Raw genomic sequence first — 24,092 nt, forward strand, 5'->3', positions numbered from 1 at the left:
AAAAAAAAAAAAAAAAAAAAAAAACCACCAGTAACTTGATTAATGAGATATAGTCAACTAACATCATGTTAGGCAGGGGAATGAGAGAGGGGAAATTTTCATGTATACATCATATAAACATACATAATTATATTTCATATATATGTGTGTACATATATAAATTTATATCAAATTTAGGATGAAATACTCACAACTGTTACAATCATTTCTTCTACATTCCCTTTGCCCTCAGCTGTCCTTGGCTCCTTCTGGGTGAATAACTCAAACTTCAAACTTTCATTCCTAAAGAGTTTGGGCCACTAGCAGTATTGCTTGTGGGTTTTATTTTTTTAATGACTTTAATCACAGGATATAGGATTAATTAGAACACCTCAAAGAAATTTCCTGAATTCTGGACATATTTTTCCTTTTTTTCTTTCTTTCTTTCTTTCTTTTTCTTTTTTTTTTTTTTTTTTTTGCTTTTTAGGGTCGTATCCACGGCATATAGAGGTTCCCAGGCTAGGGGCTGAATAAGAGCTACAGCTGCCACCCTACATCACAGCCACAGCAATGCCAGATCCAAGCCACACCTTCGACCTACACCACAGCTCACAGCAACACTAGATCCTTAACCCACTGAGTGATGCCAGGGATCGAACCCACGTCCTCATGGATCCTAGTGGGGTTCGTTAACCACTGAGCCATGATGGGAACTCCTGGAGACATTTTTGACTTCACAGCAGTGGTAGGAGTGCTGCTGGCATCCAGGGGGAAAGGCCAGGGATGCTGCTAAACATCCTGCTATTCATAGAACTGTTTACCACAACAGAGGATCATCCAGCACACAGTTCCCTATGCTGTACATTACAGGCCTGTGACTTAATCTCTTTTTTAACTGGAAGTTTGTATCTCTTAATCTCCTTCACCTATTTCACTCATCCACCCATGGATGCTAGTCGGGTTCATTAACCACTGAGCCACGACAGGAACTCTGATTTTTTTTAACCTATCATTTTAATTTCCTTTTGTGGCCTGGTTATCTTTTGCTATATGCTGCACATTTTATGTGAAAAAGCATGTATGGTAATATCTTGAGTTCTTTAATATAACACTTTTCCTACAATGAAAGGATACTACCTTAATCCGATTTTCCTCTTAATTTCTAGTAATGATTCATGTACAAGAGAAGGTAACTGCCAATCATATAAACAATAGGGGAAATTACAACTTCCCTGGGGAAGCTATCTGGCTTCAAAGGATTGCATGTGGTTTTTCTGTGATATGGACACTGATTTGTGCCAGGAATCAAGATGTCCCTTGCTAATGGATGCAAGTCAGGCTTTTTTCATTGGCCCAAGCTACCATCTGAGTCTTCTTTCAACATTTCCTTTATACTGGCCTTACGTTAAGCAAAACTAGACAATCCCCTGTTTTTCAAATGTGTGCTCTATTTTCCTGCCTTGATACATTTCTCTCCTCTTGCAATGCCCATTCACCCCTAACTTCATCTCTTCCGATGGAAATAACCTCAAGGCCAAGCTCAAATATACCCTTTTCAAGAAGCCTTCCCAACCAATGTGTTTTCTCTCTTATGAATCCTTTTAGCACTTGGTACCCTCCCCACCCCCTTTTGTCCTGACTAACCCTGGGAATCTTTATTATTATTATTATTATTATTTCTGGTCTTTTTGTCTTATAGGGCCACATCTGCAGCATGTGGAGGAACTGTAGCCACCGGCTTACACCAGAGCCACGAGCAACATGGGATCCGAGTTGAGTCTTCCACCTACACCACAGCTCATGGCAATGCCAGATCCTTAACCTGCTGATCAAGGCCAGGGATCGAACCTGCATCATCATGGACACTAGTCGGGTTCACTAACCACTGAGCCACAGGGAACTCTTGGTAATCTTTGTTTCACAAAAATCTTCTGTCACCTTTTTTTAATAGACTTTATTGGTTTTAGAGCAGTTCTAGGTTTATAGAAAAATTAACTGGGAAATGCAAAGTTCCTCTGCCTCCCACAAACACAATTTCCCTTGTTATCTACATCTTTATTTATTTAGATAGTTATTTGGCTGCGCCCTCAGCATATGGATGTTCCAGAGCCAGGGACTGAACCTGTGCCACAGCAGTGAGAATACCATATCCTTAACCCACTGAGCCACCAGGGAACTCCTATCTACATATTATATTAGTGCGGTACCTTTGTTACAATTGATTAATTAATATTGATACATTAACATGTATAGTTTACATTGGATTCACTTGGTGTTGTACATTCTATGGGTTTTGACAAATATATAATAATAGCTGTCCATCATTACGGTATATGGAATAGTTTCACTGCCTTAAAAATCTGCTGTGCTCTATCTATTCCTTCCTCCTTCCCTACCCTTCTCCCAACCCCACCCTTGGCAGCTGCTGATTCCAAATAATTGGCAAAAAATACCGGAACTAACAAGCATTTAAAGCAAGGGTGCAGAAATCAAGGTTAACATACAAAAGTCAACAGTTTTCCTGCATACTGGCCATGAACAATTGGAATTTGAAACTAAAAACAGTTATATTAGGGAGTTCCCTTGTGGTTCAGCAGGTTAAGGATCTGGCTGACACTGTTGAGGCTCTGGATATAGCTATAGCATGGGTTTGATCTATGGCCTGGGAACTTCTACATGCTGTGGGTATGGGCAAAACAAGCAAAGGAGACCAAAAAAAGGAGTTTCTGTTGTGGTTCAGTGAGTTAAGAACCAGACTTAGTGTCCATGAGGATGTGAGTTTGATCCCTGAACTCACTCAGTGGGTTAAGGATCCAGTGTTGCCACAAGCTGCAGTGTAGGTCGCAGATGCAGCTCAGATCTGGTGTTGTTGTGGCAACAGCATAGGGCTGCAGCTGCAGCTCCTACTTGACCCCTAGTCTGAAAACTTCCAAATGCCTCTGGTGCAGCCCATAAAAAGATAAAAATACAAGATGTAACTCTAACAACAACAAAACCCTTCAGGTATAAATCTAACAAAATATATGCATGAGCTATATGAGGAAAACTACAAACCTCTGAGGAACGAAATCAAAGAACTCTAAATGGATATTCCTCCATTGAATTTTAAAAGCAAATTATCCATGTGGTGAGAGCCAGTAGCCAGCAGAGCAGAGGGGCCACCACTCATCCCAATCCTTTATTGGCTTTTGGGCTGGCTACATGGGACCACCTCTCAAATCAGAGGTTTAGAAATGCCTTCCTTCACAATAATGTTTAACATCAAAAACAAACAAACAAAAAATCTCCTAAACAAAGGTAGCCTTACAGATGTGCAGCTACAAAGGAAAAACTCAGGGCTCCTACCCCTGTCAGCTTTAGCAGAGAAAGAGGTGCCAAGATAGGGCTGCCAGATAAAATACAAATAAGTTTTGGTATATGAATGTCCTAAATATTGCATGGAATGTACTTATACTACAAAATAAAAAAGTTATTTGTATTTTAGCTAAAATTCAAATCTGTCTCCTGTGTTCTTATGTGTGATATCTGGCAACCCTTCTCCAAAGCCTCACTGTGGTGAGACACTGAACAAGGAAAAGCAACAAACCTCTTAGTTGTATTCGTGCTTTGACACTTTTCTAACTTGCTTTTTAACTCTTTACACTCTGGATTTTACAACATGTCTGAGAGGAAAGCAGGGCAAGTATTCCCATCCTCTTTAACCAGCTGAGGAAAAAAACAACAACAGGCACTAAGGGCTGGAGGGGAGGCCACGCAGGACAGGAGCACAACTGGCTCTAATCATCCTTAAGCCCAACTGTTCAATTAGATGAGGTTCAACTTTGGAATCACCTAGGGAGCTGCCCAAAACCCACTGATACCGAGGTCCCACTCGTGAAGCTTGGGAATCTTATAAAAACATTTAATCAATCTCTCTCTCTCTCTCTCTCTCTCTCTCTCTCTCTCTCCCTACCTACCTACCTATTTATCTATCTCCATTTTTTTAAACCTTTGGGCCCCCTTACCTCATTTCTCTTAGCACTTGGTACATTCAGTGGACTTTTCGGCATTAAAATTGGGTGTTTATTTTAATCTCATTGGATTGTAAAGGGTGTGCAAATCGCAAAATCTGTCCACAGCTCTGTTCACGCATCTGAAGACGTAGAAGCTAATGGCATATTCCTTAAAGGGCTGCTGTGAGGATGAGGGGAACGAAAAGATGCCTGGTACAAAGTGAGTGCTCAAACCTTAACTTTCCACCATTCCTTAAAAACGTTGTGACTTTGAGAGCACATCTTTCACTAACGTGAAATAAAGGAAAGTCCCAAGGATTAAGTTCTAAAATTCTACGAAACATTTGAGATAAATATCAAAAAGCATGTCAAAAACAATATCAGAAACAACAGAACTAGAAGGGCGCCTGCGCACAGCCGCCGGCGAAGAAGAGAGCGGGCGTGCGCAGAGCCGGGAACGGAGCGGCGCATGCGCCGGACCACCTGCGGGCCAGTGCGCGGCCGGGAGCCACTCCTCCTCAGGCTGTTCTGTTGCTCCGTAGCTGCGGGGCTCGGCTCTGGAGCGGATGATGGATTTTGAGAATCTCTTTTCCAAACCCCCTAACCCAGCTCTCGGCAAGAAACCCGCCACGGATTGTGACGAAAGGTGATCCCCAGTCTTTTCATGGTTTGAACGCAGGGGCTCCGGCCGGGTTCCGCCCCTTCGTTCCTTCTGGAGGCGGCAGGGGCCAGGGCGCGAGGTCCCGCGGGGAACGCGTGGGACCGCTGGGCGTCCAGAGGTTGTTCCGGGGCAGAGATTAGGAGCTGGAGATGGGGCCGGGTTCGTAGCCCGCTGCGGCCAGCGGTCCTGGGAACCTGAGTCTGGGGAGAGGCGGGGTCCAGGCGGCTACCGGGGTGGGGGCGAGGGAGGCCCGGGATGCCCCTCTCTCTGCGCTCGGGCCCCTCTGGTCGGGTGGGAGCCCACCTGCGTGCCCATAGCATTTGCACTTTCAGATCATCAGCTTCTGAAGGATACCGATCATTTGTCACTTCTCATTACACGTGCTAGGCGCTTTTTGGTAGAAAAGACGACATCCTAAGTTCATTAAGCAGTGAAGGATATACAATGAGTAGTCTGCTTTTAGTCTCCCGATTTACATAGAAAGATCGTAAATATTGTAATAAAGCAGCAGACACCATTGGGATATAATATTTCCTTTGGCTTGAAAAAGGTACTGAGATGGGTGGCCAGATGGCGCTCAGGTATTGATCTCATTCTTAGAGACCTGTTTATACCTAGGTTTTCTTTCACTTTTTTCCCTATGAGTTTGAAATGCTAGAACCCCTCTTTTCTTCTAGATGTTTCTCCTAATTTCCCTAAGTCCAAACCATGACGCATTATTTTTCTCATCCTTGATATGTCTTAGTCTGGTTGATTTTCTTTCTCTGTATCATTCAAATGCCTTAACTTCTCTGTGTCTCACATACTTGAATGGAAAGATCACCTTAATTCAGTCCATCATCAAGAGCTTTACTATGTTCCTTATGTGAAATACTGAAATATGTCATTTAATCTCTCTCTCTCTTTTTTTTTTCTTTTTAGGGCCACACCCTCAGCATATGGAAGTTCCCAGACTAGGAGTCTAATCCGAGCTGCAGCTGCTGGCCTACACCACATCTCACAGCAACGCCAGATCCTTAACCCACTGAGCGAGGCTAGGGATCAAACCCACATCCTCATGGATCCTAATCAGGTTCATTAACTCTTCAGCCAAGAAGGGAACTCCCTCATCATTTAATCTTCACAACAACCGTTGAAGATATTATCCTCATTTTTGCAGATGAGAAAATTGAGGCACAAAGAGGATAAATAACTTGCCAAGATTACACAAATATGAAGGCATGTAGCAAACTAGGGTTAAGTTACCCGGCCAGTCACTCAAAGATTGGTGATTTCATCACCATGCTTCTAAGGCAAAGTGGCTAAACTAAAACTTAGGCCTATACATAACTGAAAAGAGACACACTAATTATTGGCAGTGAAATGATCATCTACAAAGAAAAACAAGACGAACTGATTAATAAACTATTAAAATACTCCTACCGTATAGCACAGGGAACTGTATCCAGTCTCTTATGATAGAAGATAATATGAGAAAAAGGATGTGTATATATATGTATGATATATATACATGTAACATGTATATATATCATATATATATATATGATATATATATCACTGGACCACTTTGCCATATAGCAGAAATAGACAACATTGTGAATCAGCTATAATATTTTTTTAAAGAGCAAAGAGAAAAATACATAAGAGAGTTCAGTAAGGTGAATCATCACAGAAGTGAATAACTATGAATAAAAAACCAGTACCAGCTATCAATTTGATAAGGCACTGGACAGAAGTTCCACAAAAACTGAACTACATAAAAGACACTTTTAGGCAAAGAATGGTATTGAAGTATGGCGCATGTCTGTGAACATTCTTTGCCTGTTTTTCTCTTGGCTGGTCTTTCTTGTTAAAATATTAGGATCTCTAGCCTGCAGATATTTTACCCCCAGTTTGTTATTTGTCTTTTGATTGTCTGTGGCATTATTTTCGATGTATAGTTTTTAGTTTGTTTTAAATGTCATCAAATGAATCAAGCTTTTATGGTTCCTGGTTACTTTTCCTAATAATTTTAAGGTAAAACTACTTGTTTATTGAGCACCTGCTATATATGAGACATTATTCTAGGCCCTGGGGATATAGAAATAGATAAACATAAAAATCCCTGTGCTCGTGAGATTTATATTCTTGGTGTACCGACAATACATAGATATTAGTATTTTAGGTGATAAGTGATGTGGAGAAAATGAAAGCAGGGTAGGGAGATAAGGGAGGATGGGATGGTGGGAGGGTGCAGGTCTTTTAAAGAAGGTAGTTAAGAAAACCCTCACTAGGAGTTTCCTGATGGCCCAGCAGTTAAGGACCAGGCATTGTCACTGCTAAGGTTTGGGTCACTGCTGTGGTATGGGTTCATTCCCTGGCCTGGGCACTTCCATATGCCATGGGTATGGACAAAATAAGAAAAAGAAAAGAAAGAAAGAAAAGCCTCACTAGTAACATTGGTAAGTAATATTTGAGCAGGAACCTGGAGTGAGAGAGGTTGATCTTCTATGGGCAGAGCATTCCATATGAAGGTCCTGATGTGGAGTGAGCTTGCTGTGATTGAGTGGTGGGAGCCAGTGACCAGAGTGATGAGTGGAGGAAGAATGGCAAGACTTGAAGAGAAGAACTTGAGAAGCAATGGGATGGGCGCGGGGTGAGGGGAAACCAGGAGGCCGGTTGTGTAAGGGACTTGTAGGTTCCATAATAAGGACTTTGGCTTTTCCTCTGAATGAGATGAGAGTTACTGGGTTTTTAGCCAAGGGTGACCTATTAGCAGGGGCATCTGGTTGTGTTGAGAGTAGAATGGAAGAGGGGCAAGAGTACCTTGGATCATAGTATCAGTAGCAAGATGTGGTCAGATAGGGATATATATATATATCCTTACCCACGGTATGCAGAAGTTCCCAGGCCAGGGATCCATCCCCTACCACAGCAGCGACCTGAGCCACAGCAGTGGCAACACCAGATCCCCAACCAGGGAACTCCAGATTAGGACAAATTTTGAAGATAAAATATATTTCCTCACAGATTGGATGGGAAATATGAAAGAGGTGGTAAAGTCTTCTTTAAGGTTTGGGATTGTATTATTAGAAGGCTGAAGTTGCTGTTTAAGAAAGCAGGAGGATTAACAAGAGTTTTGAGATAATGTTGAGTCTAGTAGATATCCAGGTGGGTATTTCGAATAAGAAAGACCCTGCCTGCCTGGACTCAAATTGCAGCTCTGCCATTTGCTAGATATGTGACAAGTTATATTGTGTTCTGCATTCAGTTTTCTCATCTGTAAAATGGGCTTTTTACCAATAGTATGTATGTCCTAGGGCTGTTGTGATACATGTGATGTGCATGGAACAGCACCTGGCACGGAGGAAGCATGATGCAAGTGTCAGCTGCTGCCGTTATTGCTCTGCCGTTACCGCTCTACCTGGGGAGAGGTTGCTTTCCACTCCAAAAGATGATAACTAGAATATGGGAAAGTCCTCAGCATTTGGTTTATTGGCTCTCATAACATTGGCCTCTGCAGCAGGCGTATAGCTCGGTCCCTCATCTGGTGGATGTGACCGAACTTCTGACTGGGAACAGATCAGTGGTAGTAAACTGTTGAATTGGATGAGGCTGTAAAGCCTGATCTCCTCTTGTAACTTTGAAGAAGCACAAAGCCATGATTCACATTCTTGTGCTGGCGGTGCTTTCATGTTTGTACCATGTTCTTTTGAGAACATACAGTGCCTAGTCTTTGTCTTTACCTGGCAGGTCACTAAAATCTTGGTTTTTTTTTTTGTTTTGTTTTTTGTTTTTTGTTTTGTCTTTTTTAGGGCTGCACTCGTGGCATTTGGAGGTTACCAGGCTAGGGGTCTAATCAGAGCTGCTGCTGCTGGCCTATGCCACAACCATAGCCACACCAGATCTGAGCCATGTCTGTGACCTACACTGCAACTCACGGCAACGCTGGATCCTTATCCCACTGAGTGAGGCCAGGGATCGAACCTGCAGCCTCATGGCTCCTAGTCAGATTTGTTTCTGCTGCGCCATAATGGGAACTCTGTCTTAAGCTTTTACATTTAGTAGTCACTACTTGCTGAGACACAGTTGTCTTCAGCTCCCTGTATCTATGGCATTATTTGGATTTACCTGTACATTTTATTGGGCTTCTTTGTTTCTTATAGTTCCCTTCTTCATCTCTTTAGGTTCGTTTTCATTTTATTTTTATTAATTTTTTTTTGTAATTTTTGCTTTTTTTTTTTTTTGGGTGGTTACACTTGTGGCATATGGAGGTTCCCAGGCTAGGGATCGAATTGGAGCTGCACCAGCTGACCTACACCACAGCCATAGCAACACAGGATCCGAGCCACATCTGCTACCCCTACACAGCAATGCCGGATCCTTAACCCACTGAGTGGGGCCAGGGATCAAACCCACAACCTCATGGATACCAGTTGGGTTCGTTACCGCTGAGCCATGATGAGAACTCCCTTAGGTTCCTTTTTAGTTTTGCTGGAATATCCTCAAATAGTTGTCTCACATGGTATCTATGCCTGTCCAACTTCTCAGTCTCCTAGTGAGTCTGAAAATGACTTTGCTTCTTCATCTTCCCACCAGAATCCAAGTTTGGCTCTCTCCTGACCTCAGGGTGCCCCGCATTCTACCTGAAATACTGTCCTTCCTGACATTCCTCTTTGTTTTTAATTCGTATATATCTTTTAGGTTCAGAAAACCTTGGGCCCCAAATCTAGGTTAAACGTTCCTTAGACATGCACCAGTACTTATCACACCATGCTGAAATTGCTTGCTTGTTTGCTTGCTTGCTTGCTTTCTCCCAAGCATATAGAAAGTTTTCAGAAGGCAGAAACAACGTCTTTTTCATTGTTGTATCCCAGGATTTAAGGCCAGAATCGAGTGTATGCCAGTATTTGTTGAATGAATATATGATTTTATATAGCTTCTAATAGTTGAACATCAGGTTATATAATCTAAAATTTCAGCTTTGCAGTTTACTCATAAACATATGTTGACATTTACTACTCATCCTAATTCTGTACGTTATTTCTATAGACTAGTTGAAGCAGAATTTGAATTTGGAATTTCTTTGTGGGCAAGTTGAAGAGAAACCAAAGCAGTGAATTTTAATGCTGTGGTTTGAACCCTTTTCAAGTTGAAAAACCCTTTTATGTTATTTGATATTTTTGCTGCAGAGTCGATGGTGAAATAGATGATACAGAAGTTGAAGAAACACAAGAAGAGAGAGTAAAATGGGAAGTAAAACTGGAGTGTGAGCAAATTCCCAAAAAAGTAAGATTAAGTTGGTGTATTGAAAAAGACAGGAATGGATGTGAGACATTAATTAGGGATCCTGTTGGTCTCATTTTAGTCAGCATTTGAGACCCCGTTATTTATATCAAAGAATACCTGGTTATCCTTTTTTTTTTTTTTTTTTTTTTTTTTGTCTTTTTGTCTTTTCTAGGGCCGCTTCCCTTGGCATATAGAGGTTCCCAGGCTAGGGGTTTAGTTGGAGCTGTAGCCACCAGCCTACGCCAGAGCCACAGCGACTTGGGATCCGAGCCTCGTCTGCAACCTACACCACAGCTCACGGCAACACCGGATCCTTAACTCTTAACCCACTGAGCGAGGCCAGGGATCGAACCTGAAACCTCATGGTTCCTAGTTGTATTCGTTAACCACTGTGCCACAATGGGAACTCCTCTGGTTATACTTTTTAAAAAATTTATCATTTAAGAACTTTGTTGTCATTTAACATGAACTGTTTTTAGTACATGGCTTTTATCTTGGTTTTCCCTGTCTCTGAGATGGTTGTGAACTGTGTCAAAAACTTCTTTTAAAATTAGCTTAAACATTTTGATTTACTAACTTAGCTAACCTTAGTGATTTTTAGCATGAAGCTTGCATTAGTTTACTAAGACTGCCATAACAAAGTACCACATATTGGGTGACTTAGACAACAGAAATGTAGTGTCTGATGGTTCTTGAGGCTAGAAGTTCCAGAACCAGGTACTGAGAGGGTTGGTTCCTTCCAAGGGCTGTGAGGAAGAATCTGTTGCATGCCTCCCCCCTATTTCTGGGGGGTTTGCTGTCAATCTTTGGTCTTCCTTGGCTTGTCTTCCAGAAGCATCATCTTGATCTCTGCCTTCATGTTTGAAAGACATTCTTCCGGTGTGAATATATGTGTCTAAATTTCGCCTTCTTATAAGATCACCAGCCATATTGGATTAAAGCCCACCCTAATGAACTCATTTAAATAATTATGCATATAATGGCCCTATTTCCAAATGATGCTACATTTTTTTTTTTTTTTTTGTCTTTTGTCTTTTGTTGTTGTTGTTGTTGTTGTTGCTATTTCTTGGGCCGCTCCCGCGGCATATGGAGGTTCCCAGGCTAGGGGTTGAATCGGAGCTGTAGCCACCGGCCTACGCCAGAGCCACAGCAACGCGGGATCCGAGCCGCGTCTGCAACCTACACCACAGCTCACGGCAACGCCGGATCGTTAACCCACTGAGCAAGGGCAGGGATTGAACCCGCAACCTCATGGTTCCTAGTTGGATTCGTTAACCACTGTGCCACGACGGGAACTCCGTGATGCTACATTCTAAGGTGCTAAGGTTTAGGACTTCAACATAAGAATTTGGGGAGGACACAGTCAACTCACAGGGAAGCCAATATCTGCTCCTTTCCCACTTCTTTTTCTTTTTGAACTTTTTTTATTGTTATATTTTAGCAGGCTACCCAAGAATGGGTTCAGATTGGCAGCGAGACTCTCCAGATACATGGACTTTAACATGATACTCTTGTACTTAGCTTTATAAAAGGATTTAGGACAAAAGATACAGCAGGTACAGCATCTTCATCTCCTCAGGGAGCCTCTCAGCTACCCACGTATGTAACTACCTTTGCCCTTTAGGGCACATGTGGCTGCTGTGGATGAGAGCTCTGGTACTGCAGCTTGGATTTCCCACATCTTTTTAAGTTCAATTTTGGTCTCATAGGCCTCAGTCCTTCATGCCCAGTCCGTGTAACCCCATTCAGGAGATGGGCAGATACGGCCTCCTATGATTATCTTAAGGAGTTTCCTAGAGACAATACCATGAGAAGACAGACACCTGGATTATTTCTAAGTAGGCTTACTTCAGGCCAGGCTCTTTGCTTGCTAGTGTGTAAAACATAAATGTATGAGTATCACAGCTAATTAAAAAGCACACACCCAGGTAAACACTATGCAGGTCAAGAAAGCTTTACCCACAGTATGTTTGACGCCTGCTGTCTCTGTCGTATTTCCTTTCCCTCCTGGCAGTAGCTACAGTCCAAACTTGTATACCAATCAGTTCTTTGTGCTGTACAGTTTTACTACTAGTGCTGTCATCTTTAAGAAGGCCATTTTCTCTTGCCTGTCTTTACACTTTATAGAAATAGAATAGTGTTGTACGTGTCCTTTTCTGTCTTCTTCTTCTTATAAATTGTTACTTTTATAAGATTCGAAAGCCTTGTGGTATATACTTATTATTCATCTTCTTAGTTGCATATCATTCCATCATTTGAATATGCTAGATTCTGGGATTAGTAGACATGTGGTGGGTGACCAGTTTTGGAGGTTCCGGCCAATGCTGTTACATCTTTTCACTTGCGTCCTGCTGTACCTGTCCCCTGCATTGACCTAGGAGTGGAACTGCTGGGTCTTAGAGTATAAACATCTTTCCCTTTACTGTGGTGCCAAAATGTATTCCGAAGCAGTTGTACTGACTTTTATCCCCAAAGGCAGTGCACAAGAGGCTGTATTTCTACTGCTCCACACTTGATATTTGTTACTTGTCTTATTTTTTTGCCGTCTGGTGAGATATCTCATTGTAATTTAGTTTGTATTTTCTTTATTACTATCGAGATGGAACATCTTTCCTATTTGTTCGATTTGGATTTCCCTTTTTTGTGTGCTGGTTTAAAGCCTTTATTTTGGATATAGGGATTTTTCTCTCCCTTTGTGGATTGTGTGTTGCAAATGTCTGCTTATTTTTGTGACTTGGCAGTCAATGGCAGTTTTTGATAAAAGGTTTTTAATTTTGGAGTTCCTGTTGTGGCGCAGTGGAAACGAATCTGACTAGGAACCATGATGTTGCTGGTTCGATCCCTAGCCTCACTCAGTGGGTTAAGGATCCAGAGTTGCCGTGAGCTGTGGTGTAGGTCACAGACGCGGCTCGGATCTGGTGTTGCTGTGGCTCTTGTGTAGGCCGGCAGCTGTAGCTCTGATTCGACCCCTAGCCTGGGAACCTCCATATGCCATGGGTACAGCCCTAAAAAGACAAAAAAGACAAAAATAAAAAAGGTTTTTAATTTTAATGTCTTCTAATTTATTAATGTTTCTTTATAGTTAATGCTTTATGTGTTTTATTTAAATATCCTATGATAGGTGAGTTCCAGCTGCGGCTCAGCAGTAACAAACCTGACTAGTATCCGTGAGGATGAGGTTCCATCACTAGCCTTACTCAGTGGGTTCAGGATCCAGTGTGGCTGTGGCTGTGGTATCGGCCAGCAGCAACAGCTCTCATTTGACTGGGAACTTCCATATGCTACAAATATGGCCCTAAAAAAAAAAAGTCTGACTGCAGAGGCTTGGGTCACTGTAGAGGCACAGGTTCGATCTCCTGTTTAGCGCAGTGGGTTAAAGGATCCAGTGTTGCTGCAACTGCATCTCAGATTCAGTCCCTGGCCTGGAAACTTCTATATGCTGCAGGTGTGGCCATAAAAAAAAAATCCTGAGATAATAAAAATAATGCCCTGCAGTATTTTCTGAAAGTTTATTTTTTTTCTTTCCTACTTAAGTTTATAATCATTCAGAATTGATTTTTTGTGTACTGTGGGATAGAGATCTCAAAGTTTTTTTCTTTTTCTTTTCTTTTTTTTTTTGGTCTTTTCAGAGCCACATTCACGGCCGTTCCCAGGCTAGAAGTCAAATCGGAGCTGTAGCCGCTGGTCTATACCACAGACACAACAATGTGAGATCCGAGCTGTGTTTGCAACCTACACCACAGCTCATTACAGTGCCAGATCCTTAACCCACTGAGCAAGGCCAGGAATCGAACCCATGTCCTTAAGGATGCTAGTCAGATTTTTTTCGGCTGAACCACGACAGGAACTCGAGGGCTCAAATTTTGATTTACTTTTTTTTCATTATCACATCCAGTTGTTCCAACACCAGTCATTAGAAGAAAAGAACTGTCTTTTCCCCCATGCGTCTGCAGTGTCACCATTGTCAAAAATCAAGTGTTTGTGTTCTGATAGGTCTGTTTCTGGGCTCTCTGTTCTTTACCACTGGTTTATTTTTCAGTCCTTTCCCCCAAGATTTCACTGTGTTAATTAGTACAGCTTTATTATAATGAGTTTAAATATTAGGTAAGCAAGTCTCATGTTTTTCTTCTTTAAGTGTCTTGGCTATTTTTACCCCTTTGCAGTTCCATATAAATTTTTTTTGTCTTTTGTCTTTTTAGGGCCACACCCTTGGCATATGGAGGTTCCTGGATTAGGGGTCTAATCGGAGCTGTCGCTGCCGGCCTACACCACAGCTACAGTAACCCCAGATACTTAACCCACTGAGCAAGGCCAGGGATCGAACCTGCAACCTCATGGTTCCTAGTCCGATTCGTTTCCGCTGCGCCACGACGGGAACCCCATCCATGTAAATTTTAGAAACAGTTTGTCAAGTTTCACAGAAAATCCTGGTGGGATTTTCACTTGGGAATTCATTGAATTTATAGATCATTTGTGGAGAATTGACATTTTTAGAATATTGTAACGTCCAGTCTTTAGGTCCTCTTTAATTTCTCTCAGCAGTGTTTTATAATTTTCTTTGTAGACGTCTCCCATCTTATAGACCTTTTTTTAGATTTATTGCTAGGTATTTGGTGGGACTTACTGTGATTTAAATTTTTTGGCACCTTTTTTTTTATGGCTGCACCTGCTGCATGTGGAAGAATCAGAACTGCAGCTGCTGCCTGCACCACAGCCACAGCAACGCTGGATCCTTAACCTACAGAGCCAGGACAGGAAATCCTAGCACCATTTCTTAACTGTTGGTTTCTCATTTAGCTGGCATACAATGCTGTGTAGGAACACATGAAATTAAACTTTTGACAGCTGATAGTTTAGGTGAAATAGAGTTAGGCTTGAGGTTATTTGCCCATTTTCTTTTGCCTTTTTTTTTTTTTTTGGTCTTTTTTTTGGGGGGGTGCCGCACTTGCGGCATATGGAGGTTCCCAGGCTAGGGGTCGAGTTGGAGCTGTAGCTGCTGGCCTATACCACACCTATAGCAATGCCAGATCTGAGCCACATCTTCGACCTACACCACAGCACACGGCAACACCAGATCCTTAACACACAGAACGAGGCCAGGAATCGAACCCTCAACCTCATGGTTCCTAGTCGGATTTGTTTCCACTACGCCACAACAGGAACTCCTTCTTTTGCTTTTTTTTTTTTTTTTTTTTTTTTTTTTGGCTGTGCCCATGGGTCGGGGATTGAACTTTCGCCACAGTGGTGACTAGAACCACAGTAGTGACAACGCTGGATACTGGATCCTTAACCTGCTGAGCTTTGCAGGAATCCCTTGCCCCATTTTCTTCTACTATCCAGTGTTGCTAATGTTGAGGTCTTGGCAGTGTGATTCTAGTTACTTTGTAAGAATCTTATACCCCTGGAAGCTTTTAGGTTCTTTATTTTTCATGTCGGTAGAGATTGTGAATCTTATTCATTGTCCTCAAGTATTTAGTGAGACTATTCACTCATACCCTTCATATAAAGGGAAATCTTTTATTTTTATTGTCCTTGTCTTTTTTCTTTATATTCTAAGAAATTTCCTCTTTCTATATATCTTCACTTAATTAATCATAATTTAACTATTCAAAAGTTCTTTCTTGTTCTGTTGTTGTTATAACTTTCCGGCATTTAAAAATATATAATCCATCTTGATATCTTTGTGTATTTACTTTAAAACATTTATGTTCTTTTCTTTTCCTTGAATAGTATTTGCTTCTTCTGGATCAGTTTTTCTCTTTCTCCTGATCTCTTGTTTTATTTTCTAGATCAGGAGTCAGTAAATATTTTCTGTAAAGGACAAAACAGCAAATATTTTAGGCTTTGCAAGCCAAGAAGCAAAGTTGAAGATAGAATGTAGCTACACGTATAATGAGAGAGAAAACAAGTTTCCACAAATTTTTTATTGATAAAACTTAACATATAATAATACATGTTTTTATTATACAGGTTTACTAATGAGAAGAACGGGATTCTTCTTTTTGGGATAATACTTTGTTTAACTGGAGGTCAAAGTTAAGTTCCCTATCAAAATTGATTGCAAAGATTTAACTGTTAATGCTGATCTGTAAGGAGATCCTATACATTTCATCTTGGAAGATGTCTTTTCACTATGTACAGTAAGAACTTCTTAGTGAGTTCTCCAGTGATTTAGTGGATTAAGGATCTGGCATCACCACAGCTGCAGCTCGGATTTGATCCCTGGCCTGGGAGCTACCATATGCTGTGGGTGTAGCCAGAAAAAAAAATAAACAAACAAAAAAACCTTATCCATTTCCCAGCATGATTCTCATTGAGTATATGCATTGCTTAGAATTTATAGAAGTTAATTAGCTTCTTCTCTTGAGATTTATCTTTTGGCATGTCATTTCATTGTAGGTTAATTACTTCAAATTGAAAGTTAGGTGACAGCTCCTCAGTTGCACAGTTAATTTTTTTTTTTTTTTTTTTTTTTTGTCTTTTTAGGGCCACACACGAAGCACATGGAAGTTCCCAGACTAGGAGTCGCATCAGAGCTGCAACTGCAAGCAACAGCCATGCCAGGTTTGAGCTGTGTCTGCGACCTGGACCACATCTGGCAACACCAGATCCTTAACCCACTGAGTGAGGCCAGGGATTGAACGTGTGTCCTCCTGGATTCTAGTTGGATTTGTTACCACTGGGCCACGAGGGGAACTCCTAAAATCTAAATTTTACTTTTTTACATTTCTGTACTCTTATTTCTGTGGAATTTCAGGAGGCATACTTATTCAGTAAATCATCCTGCTTCAAAAGCAAGAAAATGTTTTACTTAAAAAAAAAAAAACAACTTTACACTCCTTTATAAAAGGGAAAAACAATGTTAAGATCATGTTCTTATCCTTTCTAAATTATGTAGAGAACAGCAAAGGTCAGAGCACTGAGTATATAGCCAACTGCATGAAAGGAAGTATTTAAGCAGTCATTTGAATCCTCTGTATTTCAGTCCCATCTGAAAAGAATCCTATCAATTGAGAATACTTCTCTAATGTATAATAAAACACTGTAGCTGATGATTTTCTTGGTTTTGTAATATTGCCAAGTCATCTCATCTCTTCATTTAGGACAAATACCTTTACACAAGTTATTACTTATGTAAAGGGAGCTGCTTACACCTCTGTGCCCAAGTATAGACACCCGTGTAACCAGAAATTTTTACACAGAAATTTATGCTGTAATTTGTCTGCTGTGATCACCTTGAGTTGCTTCCAGGTCAGCTGCCATACCTGAGTTCTTGTTCCTGTGGGTACCTAGGTTTGTAGCTGTCACCTTGGGGCAGCTCTGACAACAGAGTTAGAAGATTGTTTCTGAAAGTAAAATTAGCTTGATTGCAGAGAACGGGGTAGTTCTTTCTTACTTGTCATCATTGCTGCCACATCCTTTGCCACCAGTGCTATGAGTTATAGTAGAAAAATAGGCTTTGGTAGCTATGGTATATCTTAATAGAGTGGGTTTTCAGTTGGGCCATGACAGTTTACTTGCTCCTTTATGAAATTTCAAGCTATGGAATTAAACCATTTAAAAGTATAATTGATGCAGAGAGAGAAATAAAATGTCAACTGTAATACTGTAGTTCCTTTATATCAAATAATTAAGATATGAGGCTCTGATCTTTCAGTTCAGTAAAGTACACAGTGTACAAATTCAGAATCTTCCCTCAAACCATCTTTAGGAATGGATGTATCATTTTTTGGTGTGTGTTTTTTTAATTCTGAAAAATTTCATGTAAATAAGAGTGGACAGAAGAGCATATGAATCCCCTGTGTACCCACCACCCAACCTTAACAATGATCAATTCATGGCCAGTCTTTGTTTCTTTTTTTTTTTTTTTTTTTTGCCTTTTTTGCTTTTTAGGGCTGCACCTACGGCATATGGGAAGTTCCCATGGGGGGTCAAATCGGAGCTGCAGCTGCTGGCCTTCACCACAGCCACAGCAACACCAGATCCAAGCTGCATCTATGACCTACACTTCAGCCACAGCAACACACTACAACAACAGATCCTTAACCCACTGAACAAGGCCAGGGATCACACCTTTGTCCTCATGGATACTAGTCAGGTTCGTTTTGGCTGAGTTGCAACAGGAGCTCCTTTGTTTCTTCTTTATAACCAGATTGTTTTGAATCGTGATAGGTTTTTAAAATTGAAAATTTAATTTCCACTTAGTTTAGGCACTTTGGAAGCTCTACAACAGCACCAAAGAATTTGCAACATAGAAAATCAAGAAGTAAGGACTATGATGTATACAGTGATAATGATATCTGCGGTCAGGAATCAGAAGATAATTTTGCTAAAGAGCTTCAGCAGTATATACAAGCTAAAGAGAAGGCCAATGTTACTCAGTCCCTATCATTTCCTGAGGAATCTGCAAAGAAAGAGGGAGCAAAGGATACCCAGAAAGGTAAGAGTCAAACCACTTTATCACTTAGAGTTGTCTTGAGAAGCAGTCACAGTTGTCCATATATGTTTGGGGGGGGAGTGTTGTTCTCCTGCATTATATCATGGTAAGATCAGGACTTTCATGAATCTTTACATCAGATGTGAGCTGGCCATGCTGTGTGCAAATGCTCACTTTGCAGGAGGAGGGAGCATGCAGGAGGATTTTCAAAGTACATGACTACTTTGAAAGAGAAAATACTAAGTTTCTGGCCTCAGCATGTGTGAAGTACAAGATACACATGCTTGTGTTCTATCCTCTAAAGAGGATTGGCTTAATTAATGCCTGGGATGGTAGTGTATCAACTAAACTCAAACATACATTCCTTTAGATAACTAAAATGAAATTTAGCCATAGTCAGGACAGGTATTTTTTTTTGTCTGAGCCCAGGACATGTGGATGTTCCCAGGCTAGGGATTGAACCAGTACCATAGCAGTGACCTGAGCCACAGCAGTGACAACATCAGATACTTAGCCTGCTGCACCACAGGGGAGCTCTTGTAAATGAAATTCTTTTTTTTTTTTTTTTTCTTTTTCCTTTTTTTAGGGCTGCACCTGTGGCATATGAAGTTCCTGGGCTAGGGGTCAACTGGAGCTGCAGCTGCTGCCCTATGCCACAGCAACACTGGATCTAAGCCTTGTCTGCGACCTACACTGCAGCTTGCAGCAATGCCAGATCCTTTACCTACTGAGCAAGGCCAGGGATTAAACCCGCATCCTCATTGATACTAGTCGGGTTCTTAACCCGCTGGGCCACGATAGGAATTCTGTGCAAATGAAATTCTTAATCCTCTCATTTTATTTTATTTTTTCTTTTTAAAATGTTTTTCTATTTAAAATAGATAAACTTAATCTCTTCAGTGAATATTCTAACAGCCATTTTAAACATTTGAAGCTTGGAGGTTCCCACTGTGGCTCAGCAGAAACAAATCCAACTAGTATTCTTGAGGATGTGGGTTCGATCCCTGGCCTCGCTCAGTAGGTTAAGGATCCGACATTTCTGTGAGCTGTGGTGTAGGTCACAGATGCAGCTCGGATCTGGAGTTGCTGTGGCTGTGGTGTAGACCAGCAGCTGTAGCTCCAGTTGGACCCCTAGCCTGGAAACTTCCATATGCCATGGGTGCGGCCCTAAAAAAAAAGTAAACATTTTAAGCTTTTACTATTACAGTGCTATATAGCAGTTCCTAATTAGATCCATTGTACTCTGAACACTTCAAAAGGATCTGGCTGATGGCTAACAAGATTGATTCCATGAATTATCTTGCTTTTTTCCTGACAGTACCTTATCTATTTTCACAAAGAATGAATTTGGGATTCAGAATACATTAATTCTATTTTTGCTCTCCTAACCTCAGAGTGTCGAGAGAGACAAGTCAGCATCATCCCCGTTTTTAATCTTTGGGCAGTGGAGAACTTCTGGATTATTATAGAATATAATTCCTAAGAGTAAACTGCTTTTTAAATTTAACTTTCTTCAGACATGGAGAACAGACTTGTGGTTGCCAAGGTTGTGGGGGAGGGAGTGGGATGGACTGGGTGTTTGGGGTTAGTAGATGCATACTACTACATTTAGAATGGATAAGCAATGAGGTTATGCTGTATAGCACAGGGAACTATATCCAATCTCCTGGGATAGAACATGATGGAAGATAATATGAGATGACTGGGTCACTTTGCTGTACAGCAGAAATTGACAGAACATTGTAAATCAACCATACTTGAATAAAATATTAAAAAATAAATTTAACTTTTTTGTTTTTAGCTATTAAACAAAAAAATAAAAATAAGAACCTGAAAGCTATTCACAAGAATGGTAAACAGAAGAAAATGAAGCGAAAATGGCCTGACACTGCAGAGAAAGGATCCAGCGCTTCCCTGAGGAGCAATGGCTCACAGGAACAGGTATACCACCAGCCCTCCAGTTTCTAACTTGCACAGATTTGTATCTTGCACTGCAGTGGAAATCTCCTCTTACCCCCCACCTCCCCATGGGCTCCAAGTGCTTCTTTCTCAGTGGGGCACTGGTTTCTCTTGCACTAGTTACCTGCTAGCACCTACTTCAAGCCTCAGTGTCAGTACCTGTTGCCCCTGAACACATTCACTCATACCCCTGATTTCTGAGTGCTGTGCTGTCAGTGACTGTGGAAAAGCAGGGAATCAGGGAGAAGATAAGACAGATACGGAGTTCCCATTGTGGCTCAGTGGTTAACGAATCTGACTAGGAACCATGAGGTTGCAGGTTTGATCCCTGGCCTTGCTCAGTGGGTTAAGGATCCGGCATTGCCATAAGCTGTGGTGTAGGTCGCAGAAGTGGCTCGGATCCCGAGTTGCTGTGGCTGTGGTGTAGGCCGGCGGCTACAGCTCCAATTAAACCCCTAGCCTGGGAACCTCCATAAGCCGTGAGTGCGGCCCTAGAAAAGAAAAAAAAAAAGACTGACGTGAGGCCATTGCAAAGGCCACACGTCTTACAAAGTTTCCGCTGTTGCAGCCCCTCATCTGTTGGTTTTTGACTCCCTCTGGAAATGAACAATGAATATTTTTGAGCTTTGGCCTTCCCACACACCCCTTGTCCTCCTGGTATTTTGCTTTGTAGAAGTTCCTCTTCTTTGGTCTGCAGATGTAATCAGAAAGAACATTAAGTGACTCCTGGATTCTGCTTTTCTGAGGGCGTCTAAACTGGACGACAGAGTATTTTGCTGGTTTGGTCCAGGAGGCAAGAGTTAGGTGTGGTAAAGTGTTAGAAATACCAAATGCTATAGATTAAAGCATATTTATAGAGATCTGTTTTACAACAGAGGAATCTGAAGCCTAGGTGCAGGTAACTGCCCTTGGTCACACAGGGCTGCTACAGGACTAGACCCAGCAGTATTCATTTTCATTTGGTTTACATCACCTCAAATGATTATTCAGCCAAAGCTGACAGCCCTTCTACATGAGGAACAGGTTGTAAACATATCTGTTGGAATTTAATAACATAATCAAAACCCAAAGTTAAAACTGATGTAATTTTGATGGTGCTAAGTAGAAATTTGACATTATTGCGAAGCAGATCACATAAATATACAGCCAGCTCCCTTCTTTGCACGTACTGAGTTCCTCAGACTGTATGCAGGAATTTAGTGTATGTAGAAGTTTTAAGTTGTACACATTAACACTCTAAAAGTGATTTATATTTCTAAAGAGCTAAAATGAAATTCTGTTTTATATTAAAGTCTCCTTTTGTTTCCATACCTTTATCATCATCTTTGAGGGTATTTTTCTAATTATGTTTAGTTTGAGCTTGTGAATATACTCAGTTTACACCTAATGAGCATCTCATTGAAATTAAAGATTATACTACTTTGGTTATCTCATGATTTCCAGTTTTGTCCCTTTGTTCTAAAGAGCCTTGTTTTTAGACATCATTTTTTATCACAGGTTGTTGTACTTTTTAAAGTGTTTTGTTTTTTACGGTCACACCCATGGCATATGGAAGTTCCCAGGCTAGGGGTGAATTAGAGCTGCAGCTACTGGCCTACACCACAGCCACAACAACGCCAGATCTGAGCTACATCTGTGACCTACACCACAGCTCAGAGCAATGGTGGATCCTTTCCCCACTGAGCGAGGCCAGGTATTGAACCTTTGTTCTCCTGCATACTAGTTGGGTTTGTTGCTGCTGAGCCACAACATTAACCCCCTTTTTAAGGTTTTGTTTTTGTTTTTGTTTTTTGTCTTTGTCTTTTTAGGGCCGCACCCATGGCATATGGAGGTTCCCAGGCTAGGGGTCCAATAGGAGCTATAGCTGCTGGCCTATACCACAGCCACAGCAATGCAGAATCTGAGCTGCATCTGTGATCTGTACCACAGCTTATGGCAATGCTGGATCCTTAATCCACTGAGCAAGGCCAGGGATCGAACCTGCTTCCTCATGGATGCTAGTCAGATTTGTTTCCGATGAGCCACAATGGGAACTCCCCTTTTTAAGTTTTTTAATTAAAAAATTTTTTTTTTGGCTGCACTTGCAGCATGTGAAGTTTCCAGGCCAGGAATTGAACATGCACCATAGCAGTAATCAGAGCCACAGCAGTGACGTTGCCAGATCCTTAACCCACTGAGCCACAAGGGAGCTCCAAGTTTTTAAATTAATTTTTAAAAATAAGGGAAAAGTACAATAAAATACTCAAATTGCACAAACACTAATGTTCAAGACAAATGCTGTTGCAACTGACAAAACATTCATCTTTTCAACTGATGTATACAAAAATCTAAATCTTTTTTTTTTTTTTTTTTTTTTTTTTTTTTTTGTCTTTTGTTGTTGTTGTTGTTGCTATTTCTTGGGCCGCTCCCGCGGCATATGGAGGTTCCCAGGCTAGGGGTCTAATCGGAGCTGTAGTCTCCGGCCTACGCCAGAGCCACAGCAACGCAGGATCCGAGCCGCGTCTGCAACCTACACCACAGCTCACGGCAACGCGGGATCGTTAACCCACTGAGCAAGGGCAGGGACCGAACCCGCAACCTCATGGTTCCTAGTCGGATTCGTCAACCACTGCGCCACGACGGGAACTCCCAAAAATCTAAATCTTATATGAAAGCCAATTTAGAAGAGTTTCTTTTTAATGTTTTAAAGGCAGTTTAAAATAATTTTAGACAACGTTATGAAATATTTAATTTTTTATTTCTCACTTTTAGTTTTTTTGTTTTTGTTTTCAAAGGATGGTAAACCTAAAGAGAAGCAGCAGCCTGTGAGAATGAGTCAAGGGTTCATCAACCAACACACGGTGCAACGCCAGGGAAAACAAATTTGTAAATATTTTCTTGAAAGGAAATGTATTAAGGTATTAAAAAAAATGTGTAAGCAAAAATATACTAAAATGTGAAGTATAGCAAAAAATGTACTAAAACCAACTCCTGTTTCCATTAGCCATTCCAAAAGCATGCCTGTACAATTTTAGAACTGTTTCCTTTTGGAAAAGGTTCAGTTAGAAAATTTTACTAAAATAGTCTTTTATGTTTAAGAAAGATGATTTTTTAAAACATGTTTTGTGTAAAAAATGTTGAGGACTTAACAAAATTTTAAGCAGATATATGTGATATGGTTATAAGATAGCTCATTAAGAATTAGACTGTACTGTTTCTAAGACTGTGTTTTTCTGGAATCATTGACTTAGCTAAAGTTAAGTGAAAATTGTAATGACTTAAGTATGAGAAATAATGGCTTTTCCTTGTTCCTTCCTTTGGCCTAGGGAGACCAGTGTAAATTTGACCATGATGCAGAAATAGAGAAGAAAAAGGAAATGTGTAAATTTTATGTACAAGGATATTGTACCAGAGGCGAAAACTGTCTGTATTTGCATAATATCCTTTATAACAAGATATAATAATTTTACTTTCTATAAATATTTATGAAATATTTTAAATATGTAAAATTCTGAATGAAACCATTGTTTTTAACTATGGCAAAATTGCGCTATCCAAGCTTAACTCAGTATCAGAGTGATTAAAGTGTACATTGATTTTTTTTTTTTTCTCGCCCATGAAAGGAGTCTTTAGAAATTCTCTCAAGTGAAAATCCTCTCAACCTGGTAACAGGTTCATGAGACCTTTTCAAGTCCCAGAAAAACTTTCTCAAAATTTCTGCTGTGACATCCACTAATTAAATCTGTATTCATATGGTCTATTTCATAAAAGAGTCAAGAATTACATGGTTTGGAGCTACTTGTTTTCTGTATATTCT

General features: G+C 40.8%; 1 protein-coding gene across 2 annotated transcripts in view; it reads left to right on the top strand.

Moving 5' to 3' along the window:
- The window catches only part of ZC3H8 (zinc finger CCCH-type containing 8), a 34,115-nt gene continuing 14,466 nt past the window's right edge, over positions 4,444 to 24,092 (top strand). For both annotated transcript variants that reach the window (XR_002342488.1, XM_005662275.2), the window contains exons 1-6: positions 4,444 to 4,617; positions 9,804 to 9,900; positions 18,106 to 18,340; positions 20,139 to 20,278; positions 23,071 to 23,193; positions 23,602 to 23,713. Coding sequence is in view for 1 of the 2 variants with exons in the window: in XM_005662275.2 (XP_005662332.1) it covers positions 4,538 to 4,617; positions 9,804 to 9,900; positions 18,106 to 18,340; positions 20,139 to 20,278; positions 23,071 to 23,193; positions 23,602 to 23,713 (787 nt within the window). In the remaining variant the exon portion in view is untranslated. The remainder of the gene's footprint in view (positions 4,618 to 9,803; positions 9,901 to 18,105; positions 18,341 to 20,138; positions 20,279 to 23,070; positions 23,194 to 23,601; positions 23,714 to 24,092) is intronic.

The sequence above is a fragment of the Sus scrofa genome, chromosome 3, assembly GCF_000003025.6.
Source record: "Sus scrofa isolate TJ Tabasco breed Duroc chromosome 3, Sscrofa11.1, whole genome shotgun sequence".
Classification (NCBI taxonomy): Eukaryota; Metazoa; Chordata; class Mammalia; order Artiodactyla; family Suidae; genus Sus; species Sus scrofa.